Raw genomic sequence first — 14,765 nt, forward strand, 5'->3', positions numbered from 1 at the left:
AGCTTTTAAAAATGCTTGGTATGCATGTTTGCTGTTTTATGTTTTCCTGATTATTGATCTGTGACAGCAATAAATTGGCAAAAATCTAACTTTTTAAATAATAGAGCAGATTCAGAGAAGAACCAAAGTCAAAACATTTTTTAACCGTATGGAATGTTCTTATGGGACACACTGGCCCTGTGTAGTAATTCCACCTTTTGTTTTCCCAATGGATTTTTTTAAAAGAAATATCAGAAATCAAAGCATTAGAGAAGCAAATTCATATTACATATTTAAGTTAGCAATATCTGAACCCTAAGTAGGTTTAGTAAGTAGGAATAATAAAAAAGTAAAACAGAGGCACATTAAGTCGCTGGCTTCCAGCAGACATTAAAAAAAATTGAAACCAGGTATCAATTTAAAATAGGATTGTAACCAAAGTTTAAATGTATGTATGGTCACAGACGCAAATACAAGGTGCAAGGAAATGATGAAATATGATTTCCGGCTAAGGATGGCCTGTCGTATTTCAAGCTTACTCATACAAGAAAGTTATACCCTTTGAATCTTTAATTGGGGAATCATAATGCATAACCATGCAGAGCAAAATTTCAAGGTCAACATAGACTCTGAATGCATAGCAAGCGCTTCACAATATTCAAGTGTACAAAGCAATGTACATTTGGATTGCAAATGTAGAGCTATGAAGATTATTACACTTTGGCAGTGACGTGCAGTCAGGGGAGGCAGAACCTCATCACTGTCATCATGAAAAGAAAAAAAATGTTAAGGAAAAAGGCTGAGCTAGTTGCTGCCAGAATCACAGTGGATGACTCTGCTTAGTGCTTAACTGTTTAAAAAAGCCTCTAAAAAGTGCCCTCTACAGGAGGAGGCAGGAGAACCACGTGCCTCATTTAGTCTGACTTTATGATCACTCAAGCAGAGTTAAGCAAGGGTTAAAAGCCGAAAAATTCCTTATGTAGATGAGGAATCTCAAATGCCTGAGCATTCTCTCCTCTCCCCTGACACTCCACTGCCTAAAGCACTTTCTTTCGCCTGCCTGAGCTCTGACAGGCAGGCGAAAGTGCTTTAGACAGTGGGATGTCGGGGGAGAAGACTGCCTCACCAGCCATAAACCTCACCGCACATCACTGCACTTTGGATATTGCTGTGTCATTTCTGACATGTATTGTGAAACTAGGATTAAATGGTTAAATATTACTTCTTTCATAACTAAACTCACACATTGTGAGTCATGAATGATTTGATATTGGCCTTCGAATATTGCGTGACTCCATTGCTCTCCTTGGAAAACTATGAACAAACTCGGGTAATATGGTCAATAAAAACCCACAGTATTGTGTGATGCCTGAATCCATTTGCCATTGAATGCCATTCCTCAAATTCAATATCACTCATATTTACATTACACGATGTAGCTATCGTATTTTTCTGAATATAAGATGCACCAAAATTTTGAAGAGGCAGATTAAAAAAAAATTTTTTTTGCACTTTGCAGACCTCCCCAGAATGTGACTGTTTTTTGTCAAAAAAAGGCACGCATAGCCTTTAGGAGGCTTGTAGAGTGCTCCTGGGGGCGGGGAGGGGGGTAAAACGAGAAAAAAATGCCCCATTTTTTGCTCATTTTTGCCCCCTCCAGCCCCCAGCAGCACTCTGGAAGCCTCCTAAAGGCTATGCACCACCATTTTTGCAAAGGGGGGGGGAGGGTTGGGAGGCCAAGAATGCTGTATTCAGTGTATAAGATGCACCCAGATTTTCACCTTCTTTTGAGGGGGAAAAAGGTGCATCTTATAGTCTGAAAAAATACGATACCTAGGAATATGTTTAGGGCCAGCATCTGCTTATTTTCTGGAATTGTTGTTTTTGACCTTTTTTTGTTATAAGAACTGATAAGTTATAATAGCTATATACTTATGGATGAGAAATACCATATATCTATTAGGGAACTTGGAATACTGAAAAGGATACAGAACTTTCTATCATCTCTTACCTTTCCCAAGACCAATGACTTTTTTTAAAATAATGTACCAATATTTGCACATAACAACTCAAACTCAGAGCTGGAAATTTCAGTTGAGACTCGAAAAAACTCACCAACAGGACATAATGAAAGACCTACTTATATTTATTTAGGATATCAATGTGGGTGTCCAAGAAGTCAAGATGGTGGACTCATTCATGTGACTGGAGCCTCGTCATTCTTACATTGGCTGTGGCCGCCTAGTTGGTTGTGGCTGCCATCTTGAGCCCTGTGCCAACACTCCAGCACTTAGTAGATCAGTGATGGTGAACCTTTTTGGCACTGAGTGCTGAAAAGGGAGCGTGCATGCATGTGTGTGGCACCAAGTGCAAAAAAAGGAGCACTTCACATGTATGTGTGTGCTATGCACATGTGCTCACACTCGCTTGGGCCATGACCAGGAAGAGGAGCTGCCCAGGGGGCATGCATGTGCCAGAAAATTAACTTTTGGTTTCTGGCACGCACATGCGTGGCTGCCAGCAACTCTTCCGGTTTCTGGTGCACATGTGAACATGCTGATCAGCTGGCTGGCGTGCATGCTCACACTGGAAAATGGAAGACCAGCTCTTCCAGTTTCCAGCACTGCCCCCCCCCCAAGGCCAGCTGATTGTCACATGCACATGTGCAGCATGAAACCCAGAAGAGGAACAGGAGACCAAGCTTCATGGCTCTGCATGTAAGTTCACCATCACAGTAGATCATCTAGAGCAGGGGTGTCAAATTCACTGCTCGCGAGGTGGATGCCTCACAAGCTGGCCACGCCTAGTTTAGCAAAGGAGGGAAATGTCGCAATATGTCACGTGATGATGCGAATCTGACACCCCCGATCTAGTCATCTTCCCCCACCATCCATTCACATAGGGGCTACTCCCCCCTCGCATACAATAAAACTAAAGACCCCACTGAATCAAGCTCAGTTCCTGTGACTTTATGAAGGCATCTAAAGGGGTGGAATGGAATTGGAAGATCTTCTCCCACTGACTCATCCAGTGCAGCCAGTTGTCCTGGAATTGTGGTTTGCCACCTGGGTACCAACTAGACCTGCTTAGTTTTGTTTAAGATTGCATATGTCAACTCCCTGTGTAAAATGTATGTTAATTTTATTTCAAAGCTATCTTTATTCATAGCCAAAGCCTACTGCTCATGAATATAAATTGTCCTTCTCAGAGCCCCCAAACGTGCTTCAGAACCTTCCTACCCACCAGTCTTGACCCAAAGGGCGGGGCAGGGCAGGGGCCTGTTCCACTTTCTTCATCGGCTACATTTGGAACATCACTATAATGTGCTATAGAACCTGCACATCGGCTTCGAGTTAGGAAAGGCACCCAGCTTTTGAAAGCCATAAGATGGCTGGGAATGTCATTGTTTTCAGCAAAAGGGCGCTGAGAGCTAATATGATTATTTATTGGATGCTTATCTCATCTTTATTACTTTATGAATAATGCAAGGCAATGAACATACCTACCCTATTTCCCTGAAAATAAGACCTCCCCGGATAATAAGCCCAATCAGGTTTTTGAGTGCATGTACTTAAAAGTCCTCCCCAAAAATAAGACCTCCCCCAAAATATTGCAACACAGCAGCAGCCATGAGGTGACTACGCTTGCCACCTCCTGAACCTCAAAAATAATAAAACGTCCCTGAAAATAAGGCCAAGCGCTTATTTGGGGGGGGGGGTGTCAAAAGAAAATAAGCCCCTGTCTTATTTTCAGGGAAACGCGGTTAATACTCCTTCCTCCTCCTTTTTTCTCCGTAATATTATGACCTATATTGGGCTGAGAGGAGCTGATTGGTCCAAAGTCACCCAGCCAGCTATCATGCCTAAGGTGGGACCAGAACTCAGAGTCTCCTGGTTTCTAAGCCAGCATCTTAACCACCATACCAAGCTGGCTGTTATCCACATTGGCCTAAAAGGAAGTACATTTCAATACAATAAAGGGAAAGAAACCACTCAAACAGGCTTCTAGCTCCTTTTCCTCAAGAATAATTTAAAGCTGTGGCTGTCCATGTGGGCTCTAGAGATCAAGGACCTTGACCTTTGAAAAGGCATTTGTTCTGGACAGAGATCTTTATGTCCAGGCCCCTAAAAGTCCTCAGTACTATCAAGGAATTTCTCTGTGCTCAGTGAGGAAGCAAATCTTCCTCATCCCCATGGCAACTTAGACCCCATTCCAACCTTTGGTTTGCTGGAAATAGAACACCCAGGAACCTTCCTTTGCCTAGGACAGGGGTCGACAACCATAAACACTCAAAGAGCCACAAAGGTCCCAACAGGAAGCCCCCCGTTCAATTCTGGAGCCGACCGGAAGTCCAGTTCCCCCACCATAAAGTCTCCTCCTAGCGAGGCATCCTTTTTCCTCTACCTTCCCTAACCAAAAGCCCTATAATTTTGGAGCTGACTGGAAAACCTGCCCCTTACATGAGTCTTCTACTGGCGCACCGTGCTTCCCCGCCCCAACCGGAAACTCCTCCCAAAATTGTGGCACCGACTAGCGACAGGGAGCCGCAGCAGAAGGATGAAAGAGCCGCAGTTTGATGACTGCTGGCCAAGGAGAAGGTTGTTCATTTTCAGGGAACCATCAAATTCAAGAATTCCACCTCTGCTAGAAAGAAGGAAAAGAAGACAAGGACAACCATGATTCCAGTTGAAAGGGGTTAAGTGCCCCCACAGGCTGAGCAGCATATTTATTCTTCATCTTCGAAAAAATCAGTAGTGCAGCAATGTAAACAGGAAACAGGAGATCTTTAAAAACGATCCTTCACCAGAGACAAGCCTGGCCAACCTCAGTGTCCTCAGGGCCACATTTCCATTTATAATATTTTGGGGCCTACATAACATTATCAACTTTTTCTCCCTTACTTTCAAAGACTTTATTAAAAGAACAGAATATCGTAAACCATTCACCTGTGGCCTACTAACCTCCAAAGGACCACATGATTCTTCAGGGAGATATCTGGCTCCTAGGCCACAGACTGGCCATCCTAAACCTAAAAAAACCACCTGAACTTGCACAATTTTAAAATTAGGACCCCTCTCATAACAGTGTAAGCACTTAGAATGGTTTGCCCCTTGCAATTCATCAGTGATAGGACTAAGAGGAGGGAATTGGGGGAAGGGGGAGAGGAAGGGATAGTCAATTAAGAGTTCTTTTTTTAAGAGGGAAAAAGGATATTTGCCAAGTGTGAAACAGGGAGCATGGAAATGAATAAAGCATGTAATAATAGGAGGGAAAAAGAAAAATGAGCGAGAGTAAATCACATACCCCTAATTAAACTAGGAAGCATTTCCCATTATCTTAGAAGAAGAAAAGGGAGCTGGTTCTGACATGGGATAATCAACATTTTCATTGGGAAGCACACAATGTGTATGGGATTAACAACAAATAGAGGAGAGGCCTTGATCTATTGGGCAGTATCGGAATCAATTTGTCTTCATTTGTCTTTTGACCCTCTTCCTCCTCATTTTCCACTTGTGCAAAGGTGGGTTTGGGTGGGTTTTTTTTTTTTTTGCGCAAAAGGACTCATCAGTGTTTTTCACAGGCAAAGAAGCCTGTTGTTCTACAGTGTGACTGACTACCAGTGAGAAAAAACTTTCAGGGTTGATGCAGAGCCAGAGGAGGAAAAGAGCCAGAAGCAACCAGTGTTCTGGAGGCTACATCTCAATTCTCACCACTGGCAAAAACTTAAAAAGGGAATTTACCATCCTAGTCAAAAATGTCGTTTCTTCGCTTGCCATGGAGACAATTCCTTGGCTTCTTCCATTTCTGTAAAACGAAGCTCATAAATGATGGTGAATCAGGTAAGTTTTCCTAGGAGTGAAATAGGGAAAAAACAAACAAACATAGTTCGAGGCATCTCAGCTTTCAAGACAAACTACAGAGAGTGTTCTCACAAAAAATACAGAAGAGTGTGTGAAGAAGGTTGCCAACTCTGTAGCCAACAGACGCTGGCACAAGTAGCCTCAGATTTGTACTGTAGCCCTATGCCAATAGATGCCTTTCACAGGAGTGGCTGGGAAGTTCTGCATTGTTTTCAGAAACGCACCTGCCTTTCACAGTCTTTGTTTCACAGCTTCTTTTGCAAAATTAAATTTCCCTTTTGAGTCCAAATTCAAGTACTGGCAGTTTGACTCCACATTTTCTTAAAGATCATCGGTAAAGAGAGAAGGACTCTCCAAATAGTGGTACTCCCCAAGATTCCTCGTGCAACCGAGGAGGGAGAGAGCGGTCTTTCATGTCATTTGCCAACGCTTTGTGACACAGGCCTGCCGCTATAGAATCTCCTCCCGCTGGTTTTTCGGCTTCAGTATCACCTGCCCATTTCTCAGAAAGCCATTCTGGCCATGGAGGAGCTTTCCCTTCTCCCGGTCAGGCCAAGTGAAGATGGCTTCGTCGCTGTCCAGTTCAGACTCCGAATGCATCAGGCTGGTGTTCTGTGCTTGGGATTTCTGCTTGCTGCCTTTAAAAACAAAGAAACATAAAGAAACAAAAGATGGTTGCCTATGGAACCGTCTTCATTCTGTGACATCAGCACATCCGACCTGGGAAGGCATACTGCGGAGCCCATTGGTCAAAGAATTCTGACCAGCAGGGTCCAGGATGGGAGCCTTCCCTCCCACTGCCTCGTCCTGTGGAATATTCGCCCCTTCCCCGGAAGTGAGGCAGGCCCCCAGCCTTCTGGCCTTTTGGAAAGGAGCGAAGACCTGGCTTTGTGGCCTTGTGTGGGCAGCCCAGAGAAGCATGCAGCCGTGGGGCTGGTTAGCACTCTGAAAGCTCCCCCTTCACCTTTCAGTTAATTTTAAACAGTGTTTTAATCATCCTTGCCTCACCTCAATGTTTACTTTTATGTATAGCAATAGCAATAGCACTTAGACTTATATACCACTTCACAGTGCTTTTACTATCTTAAGTGATTTACAGCCTCTTGCTCCCAACAATCTGCATCCTCATTTTACCCACCTCGGAAGGATGGAAGGCTGAGTCAACCTTGAGCCTGGTAAGATTTGAACTGCCGAACTGCAGCTAGCAGTCAGCTGAAGTAGCCTGCAGTACTGCACTCTAACCATTGCGCCACCTCGACTCTTATATATTGTTTTTATATTTTAATATTTTATTGTGCATTAGCCGGAAGTGCTCTGTGAGGGAGATGGGCGATTTTAAAATGAGATAAATAAACAAAAACAAACAAACATGCAAATAGAAGAGACTCCAAGCCCTTTCTTTCTTTTCTATTCCTCTCCCAGAATAAATATTTCTTTGCAAAGACAAGAAAAGCATTCCATCTCCATCTCCACTTCACAAACTACGATGTATTTAGAGGAAAGGCGGCAAAGGAATCGCATGCTTGGTCCTCTATTTCACACACCAGCAGGAATGAGGAACTACATCATGGGGCTTTCACAACTATTTTTACTGCAGTCGTTAAGTGAATCACACAGCAGTCATTAAGGAATCTGGCTTCCCCAACTGACTGCTTGTTGGGACCCAGCAGATAAGGTCATAGGTCACAATCATATGACTGCAGGATACTGAAACCATCATAAATGTGAGTCAGTTGCTAAGTGCCCAAATTGCGAACATGTGACCTTGGAGGGGTATGACAGCCATAACTTCGAGGACTGGTCATAAGTCATTTTTTGAGGCCGTTGTAGCTTCAAACTGTCATTAAATAGTCATAAGTGAAAGATTACCTATAACAGGGGGTTCCAACCTTGGCAAATTTAAGACCTGGAACGAACTCCCCATGGAGATTCAAACCCTCACCACCCTCCAGACCTTCCGCAAAGCCCTTAAAACCTGGCTGTTCCGACAGACCTGGGGCTAAAGAACTGTTGCCCCCGTCTCGAATTGGTATGACTGTTGTGTTTTAATTATGCATTGTTGTTTATGTCGTTTTAAATTCTTGTTTGTATCCCCCTTCCCTGGTTGAATTGTGAGCCGCCCTGAGTCCCCTTCGGGGGGAAAGGGCGGCATATAAATAAAATCAACAACAACAACAACAAGACCTGTGGACTTTAACTCCCAGAATACCTCAGCCAGCTTTGCTTTGCTGGCTGAGGAATTCTGGGAGTTGAAGTTCACAAGTCTTAAAGTTGTCAAGGTTGGAAACCTCTGACCTATAAAGACCTAAACTGTGGTTAACACAGATGTTTAAAATCCCTTGGGAATAAAAAAAACAAGCTGCCTCAGTCTTCAGTCATGACTAACCTCTGCTCTCATGTCTCACCTGCTTTGGAATTTGGCTTCAGCTCCAGACTCTCTTGATCCGTGGCATCCAAGATCTTATACTTACTCTTCCTTTTGGGTTTCCCTTTTTTCCTTCAGGAGACAAACAAACAGGTTGGGACTCAGGGAAGGCAGAAGCAGATTAACAGCTCAGTTAGGGAACAGCAGCATCAGCACTTAGACTTATATGCCACTTCACAGTGCTTTCCAGCCCGCTCTAAGCAGTTTACAGAGTCAGGCTCTTGCCCCCAACAAGCTGGGTCCTCATTTCACCCACCTCGGAAGGATGGGAGGCTGAGTCAACCTTGAGCCAGTAAGGATTGAACTGCTGGCAACTGGCAGAGTTAGCCTGCAATACTGCATTCTAACCACTGGGAAGGAACGAAGGAAGAAGGAAGGAAGGAAGGAAGGAAGGAAGGAAGGAAGGAAGGAAGGAAGGGCAATAGCTCTTAGACTTATATACCACTTCACAATGCTTTTTAGCCATCTCTAAACGGTTTACAGAATCAGCCTCTTGCCCCCAACAATCTGGATCTTCATTTTACCAACCATGGAAGGCTGAGTCAACCTTGAGCCAGTCAGGATTGAACTGCTGGCAATTCTAACCACTGGGAGAGAGGGTGGGAAGGAAGGGAAGGAAGGACGGAAGGAAGGGCAATAGTCCTTAAACATATATATCGCTTCACAGTGCTTTCCAGCCCTCTATAACCAGTTTACAGAGTCAGCCTATTTCCCCCCAACAATCTGGGAATGCTGGCCAAGGGCAGGGGGAGTGTACTCACTTCTTGCAGCAACAGACCACCACCCAGGAAAAGATCCCAAGGGAGACCAGAATCACGAAGGATGCAATCACGACGTAGAGCACGCTCCATTCTGGAAGGACAGAAACGTTCTCAGATTGTCTGACTTTTGAGACTAACAGAAGAAATTTCACATGTCCTTCGGGCAAAACAAGGAGAAGATGAGAATGCACTGAAGGGTTCTCAGTGAGCAGGAAAAATGGAACTTTTGGATTTACCAGGATTAGGATCCTGAATTCCTGCCCTTGCTTGGCCATTCTTCTCAATTCCCTACTATACTTCTGACTCCGGATCAAAACCAGCCTTACGTATCCACCTTTTAGCAATCACACAAGAGAGCCTGCACTTTACCTCTGTCTTTAGGTAAGGTCTCTTTAGCTAACCACAGATAATTTTTAACTCTGGTTTAAATTCAGGAACTGTTTTAGGCATAGAGAGAAGTATGGATGTGGAAATTAAAAAGCAACCCAACTCTCTTGACTTCACCCATTCTCCTTGCGATTTCAGGCAAGAATGGTACACACAGGAATATTATGAAATTTGGCAACCTAGTGAATTTTTTTCCTTTTAAAAAAATAAAGAAGCCCCACTTCCCCCCCCCCCCGCCCAAAGATCAGACAGAAAAAGTTGGGGTATTCTGCTATTGTGCTATTTTTTAAATGCCCTTCTATGTTTGGGAGAAGCTTCAGCTGCCCTTTTGGATAAATACTGTAAACGAATTGGCTGAACTAAGGGAATAGCAGCAGACTCACAACCCCAGAGAAATTGTCCAGGGTATTTTAGCAGGAGACTGGACTAGAAGATCTCCAAAGTCCCTTCCAGTTCTGTTCTATTCTAAGGTAGTAGCTACTGTGGCTACTCTCCCACCTCCTTTTGGAAGGGTTATCCCTATTGACTTACCAGGATGTGCTGCTACTGACAGATTGTAGGTTAAACAAGGTGCAATTATTGTGGTCTTCCCTGAACATTCTTGTGGAACTGAACTGCCCCATTGACCCTTCCTCTCTTAGACAGCACTTAAAACATGAGATACACAATCTGAGAGGTCAACAGCAGGGCTCTAGGCCAACCATTAACCCTCCTCTCCCTATAACAGAGTGTAAGATTTAACATGTAAATGGAATCTAAGGTAAAGGTAAAGGTTTTCCTTGCACATATATGCTAGTCGTTCCTGACTCTAGGGGGCTGTGCTCATTCCATTTCAAAGCCGAAGAGTCAGCGCTGTCCAAAGACGTCTCCATGGTCATGTGGCCGGCATGACTAAATGCCAAAGGTGCACAGAACGCTGTTACCTTCCACCAAAGGTGCTTTCTATTTTTTCTACTTGCATTTTTAATGTGCTTTTGAACTGCTAGGTCGGCAGAATCTGGGACAAGTAGCGGGAGCTCCCTCCATTACAAGGCGCTAGGGATTCGAACCACCAACTGCCGACCTTTCTGATTGACAAGCTCATTGTCTTAGCCACTGAGCCAAACTGTAAGCAGCATCCTGACACAGCCTCTAGCAAAACTCACTCTATGTCCAACAGAGTCATGAAACTGGGATATCCACCTACCACAATTGCTTTCGCCATCACCAATCTGCACTTTGATGAAGTTCTCCATCCAAAAAGGATCACAAATGCAACGCTTGGTGAAAGAGTCGCAGAGACCGTGATCTGAACAGTTGAGCTGGCAGGCTGAGGAGGAGGAAAATCTAGTCAATATTTAGGCAGACACCGCCAGGGACAGGCACAGAGTACGAATTCTGTCTTTAGGTATATTTCTCATGGCTGTTTGTCCATATAGCACGAATGTATAAATAAAACACAAGTGCTGCCTGGCTGTTTGCAGTCTGTAATGATTTAGATGAAGGATAAGAAACTGTATCCAGCTTATATAAAAGAACTCAATCGGAAGGATCAAATTTCCAGTGAGATGATGCTTCTGCTAATTGTGAATAGGGTTATACTCTAACAGAAAACAAACAGATATGCAGTTTGAAGCAAATACTCATTTTTTCTGGTTTTGCAGATGGAGGCAATCATTTTGATCAACTTTGGTTGATGTACAATTCTTATCACTTCCCTATATATGCATTATGGGGATTTGATGGCTTCCATTTCATATGGGTATCTGATGTTTCAGAAACTTCAACTGGTCCAGAACTCAGCAACCAGGTTGGTCTCAGCCATAACTAAAAGATCACATTATATCTAAGCTGAAGAAATAGGCTGGCTTCCAGATTATTTCCAGATAATAGCCAGCATTGATTATTATTAACAATATAGTTTTAGTCCAGACTTTAAGATCTAGGATCATGATGACAAGCCTATGGCACGCATGCCACAGGTGGCACGCAGAGCCATTTGTTAGGCCACACGAGGTGTTGTGTTCTTTTAAAGCCATTTTTCACCCTCTGGAGCCTTCAGGGAAGCCTCCTGAAGGGTCCGGAAGGCCCTACGAGCGAACTGGAAGTTTGTTCCTGGTTTTTCGCAGTCGGGAGGCTTTAGGGAAGCTCCGGAGGGCCTCCGGGGGGGGGGCTGTTTTCGCCCTTCCCAGGCTCCTAGAAAGCCTCTGGAGCCCGAGGAGGGTGAAAAAAGTGTGCCAAAAGCAGGGGGGGGGGAGAGCACTGGTTGTATGCTTTATGGGTGTGGGCACGCCTCCCTGCGCTCCCCCTGCTTTTGGCACGTGATCCAAAAAAGGTTAGCCATCACTGATCTAGGACGTTCTGCTGACTCCCTTGTTCACAGAGTTCAACTGAGGAGTTTAACTAGAGTTACAGTGGGCTCATCTTGTGGTAATCCTTGTAGCTGGATTTCTGGAATCCAGTCACACAAACCAAACATCATAAAAACAAAAAGCAAAAAAACCAAAACTCAAAACCTGGAGCCATAATTAATCTCCTTCAATGCAGCCAATAGCAACATCTTCAAACTCTAACCTCACCCTACCCAGTGCTTGGAGGAAGAACCTTTATGGCTCCCTGGAGTTGGAGCCTGCTGGATCTCTAGAGGAATGGCATGCACAGGGCAGAGGCTGCCATGGAGAAGAGCCCTGTCCAAGGTCCTGCTAGGAAGCAAAGTGATTTCTGGGTGTGATAGACCAGTGGTCCCCAACCCCCGGTCCGCGGACCGGTGCCGGGCCGTGGAGTACCTGGCACCGGGCCGCGGAAGCCGGGTGTTCGCTGTCCCAGGCGGCCCCGCTGCGGGGAAACGGAAGCCCCGAGAACAAAACAGGCGTCAACGCAGAGAACGGGAGCCTCGCAGAAACAACCCTTCAGGCGCTTCCTCTGCAGCCGGAAGCTTCAGCGGCCAAGGCGGCTCCGCTTGAAGAGGCTCTTCGAAGCTTTTTCCGGCGCCGAGAGGAGGGCTAACCCGCCCTCCCTAGCCAGGGCTCCGGCTTCGCCACATGCGATGCTCGGCGCATCCCCCGCTGCTGCATGGCCTGCGAACCCCGGCAGCTCCGCTTTCCGGCTGCAGCGAAAGCGACAAGGCACCTGCTGAGCGGCCCCAGCCCAGTTGGCAGCGGGCATACGGTCCCACCCCAGCCAGCCTCATCGCAGCGAGGGGCTCTTGGGGAAGCCGCCTTGCTCGTCCCCCGACCGGCTAATTTGCAGGGCGAGGCTTCCCCGGATGCAGTCCCGGCGACTTCCCTTCGGCTCGTCGGAGCTGCCCCGCGGCCAAGAAGTAGCAGGGAGGGCGGCCGCGGGGCAGTGGGTTTCAGTGGGATCGCCGAGAGGCCGAGGGCAGAGCCGCTCCCTTCCTCCCCATGGAGCCCACCGTGGGGAGGGGGCGAGGAGGGAACCGCCGCCCGTCCCGGCAGGTGGGGGCGGCGGTTCACCGGGGAGACGATCCGGAGGTAAGCACGGCTGACGACCACGCCCGCCCACCCACCTCCTTGCGGGCCACTTTGGCCTCGGCGTGCCGGAACTTGGACACCCTGAACAGGCTCATGCACCTTTCCCCGCACCTCTGAAGGACGCCGACCAATGACCGCCCTCTGGGCTAGTGCCCAGAACCACTTCGCGGGAGCCCTGTGGGCGGAGGGGGTGGGCAGGCAGGGGTGCAGTGTCGCGAACAATGCCCCCCCACCCCTGCGCGCGCTCAGCAGGCCACGGTAAAATTATCAAAGGCTGACTGGTCCGCGGCGATAAAAAGGTTGGGGACCACTGTGATAGACTAAAAGCGAATCTCCTAAAATATCCTCTGACTTACTGACTGTATTGATCTCCAGTGCACGGAAGATAAGGAAATCTGATTGCTGCTTCCGCAATTCACTCTTCAGGGTCCATGCAATATCGCGTCCTTTGAAGATCTGGTGAGGAGGCTGATTCCGCACGTAGAACACCAACTTTGTGCTGCCCAAAGGACGTTGGGAATGGAAAAAGGTAAAGAGAAAATGGTTGACCAGAATTGCAATTCAAGAGAGGTAGAAAGGATCCAGGGAAGTATTTCCTTAATACACAATCTACAACAACTTGCCCAATGTTTCTTGCCCTATGACCACGTGGTCCCTGTGCTTAAGATAATCCTCTTTCCCCTGAAACCTAATGAAGAGCAAATGTATAGATGATCAAACTCCAATCTTACAAAACATACATTATGCATGTACAAAAGCCCACCTGCCATTCTGAGCTATTAAAACTATTTATATAAAACAAAAAGCTATTTAGCAATAGTAATAGCAGTTAGACTTATATACCGCTTCATAGGGCTTTCAGCCCTCTCTAAGCAGTTTACAGAGTCAGCATATTGCCCCTAACAACAATCCGGGTCCTCATTTTACCCACCTCGGAAGGATGGAAGGCTGAGTCAACCCTGAGCCGGTGAGATTTGAACAGCCGAACTGCAGAACTGCAGTCAGCTGAAGTAGCCTGCAGTGCTGCACTCTAACCACTGCGCCACTTCGGCTCTAAATTTAGAACTATTAAAAAAAAAAAGACTCAAACTGCAGACATGTGAAAACTCGCTATGTCTACTGAGGGCTGGACCCTTATTTATCAAGCCTGGGTAGGCGAGGCTGCAGATAACGAGAGCTACCTGTATATATGAAAGGAAGGTGAGGCTTTTTGTTAGCTAACTACCGTTTCCTCTGCCACCATATTGCTCAACAGAATCAGGCAGCTGATGCTGGACTGCGGCCCCCTTACCATGCCGCAGAGAGACCATCCCACATTGCTGTTGCTTCTTCTGTTTTAAAAGAGGAACCAAACAGATTATAGGCTTAAATATTTGATGTTCCTATATTTTTAAAGTTATTAAAAATCTGCTTGAAGGAAGCAAAGGTAATTTGAGAAAAGCACTTTAGGAGTGGATTCATCAAAACTATATCATGGAGGGTTTTTTTTACCATGTTTATTACATAAAACAAAATTGGCTGTGTTTAAAAAACACACTTACAAACTAGGCAGGCTGGAAACTATACAATATCCTAAACTACAAACTTCCAAAATACATTTTGGCTGGTAGCATCTATAAGCCCAATAGGCCTGTAGCCCTCTAACTTTCTCTGTATTCTCACAGTGCGAATGGCTGGGGGTAAAGGCATTAGATACAGATATAAGTGTGCATACACAATTGTGCCCACACAATACAGAACACCTGGGCCACCTCTGTTCCAAGAAACCCTTAACGCCCAATACTACATCACAGCCTTAAAAACAACTCAGCTGGAGCATGTCAAAAGAAAATGTTGCTTTGTATCACTTTATTTTGATGAAAAGGAACCAGGCTGGTGCCTG

The 14,765-nt window shown here is 45.7% G+C and overlaps 1 protein-coding gene across 2 annotated transcripts in view; it reads right to left on the bottom strand.

Moving 5' to 3' along the window:
- Positions 1 to 4,659: 4,659 nt before the first annotated feature.
- The window catches only part of KIAA0319L (KIAA0319 like), a 66,822-nt gene continuing 56,716 nt past the window's right edge, over positions 4,660 to 14,765 (bottom strand). The window contains exons 17-21 of one of the 2 annotated variants that reach the window (XM_087727720.1): positions 13,240 to 13,382; positions 10,600 to 10,722; positions 9,027 to 9,117; positions 8,246 to 8,337; positions 4,660 to 6,478 (exon numbers count right to left, since the gene is read on the bottom strand). In XM_087727720.1, the coding sequence (XP_087583846.1) occupies positions 6,291 to 6,478; positions 8,246 to 8,337; positions 9,027 to 9,117; positions 10,600 to 10,722; positions 13,240 to 13,382 (637 nt within the window). In that variant the 3' untranslated portion in view covers positions 4,660 to 6,290. The remainder of the gene's footprint in view (positions 6,479 to 8,245; positions 8,338 to 9,026; positions 9,118 to 10,599; positions 10,723 to 13,239; positions 13,383 to 14,765) is intronic. The other variant, XM_087727721.1, reaches the window with a different exon arrangement.

Source organism: Thamnophis sirtalis, unplaced genomic scaffold (assembly GCF_051295495.1).
Source record: "Thamnophis sirtalis isolate CommonGarterSnake01/CBP01778 unplaced genomic scaffold, rThaSir2_p1.2 scaffold_13, whole genome shotgun sequence".
NCBI lineage: Eukaryota > Metazoa > Chordata > Lepidosauria > Squamata > Natricidae > Thamnophis > Thamnophis sirtalis.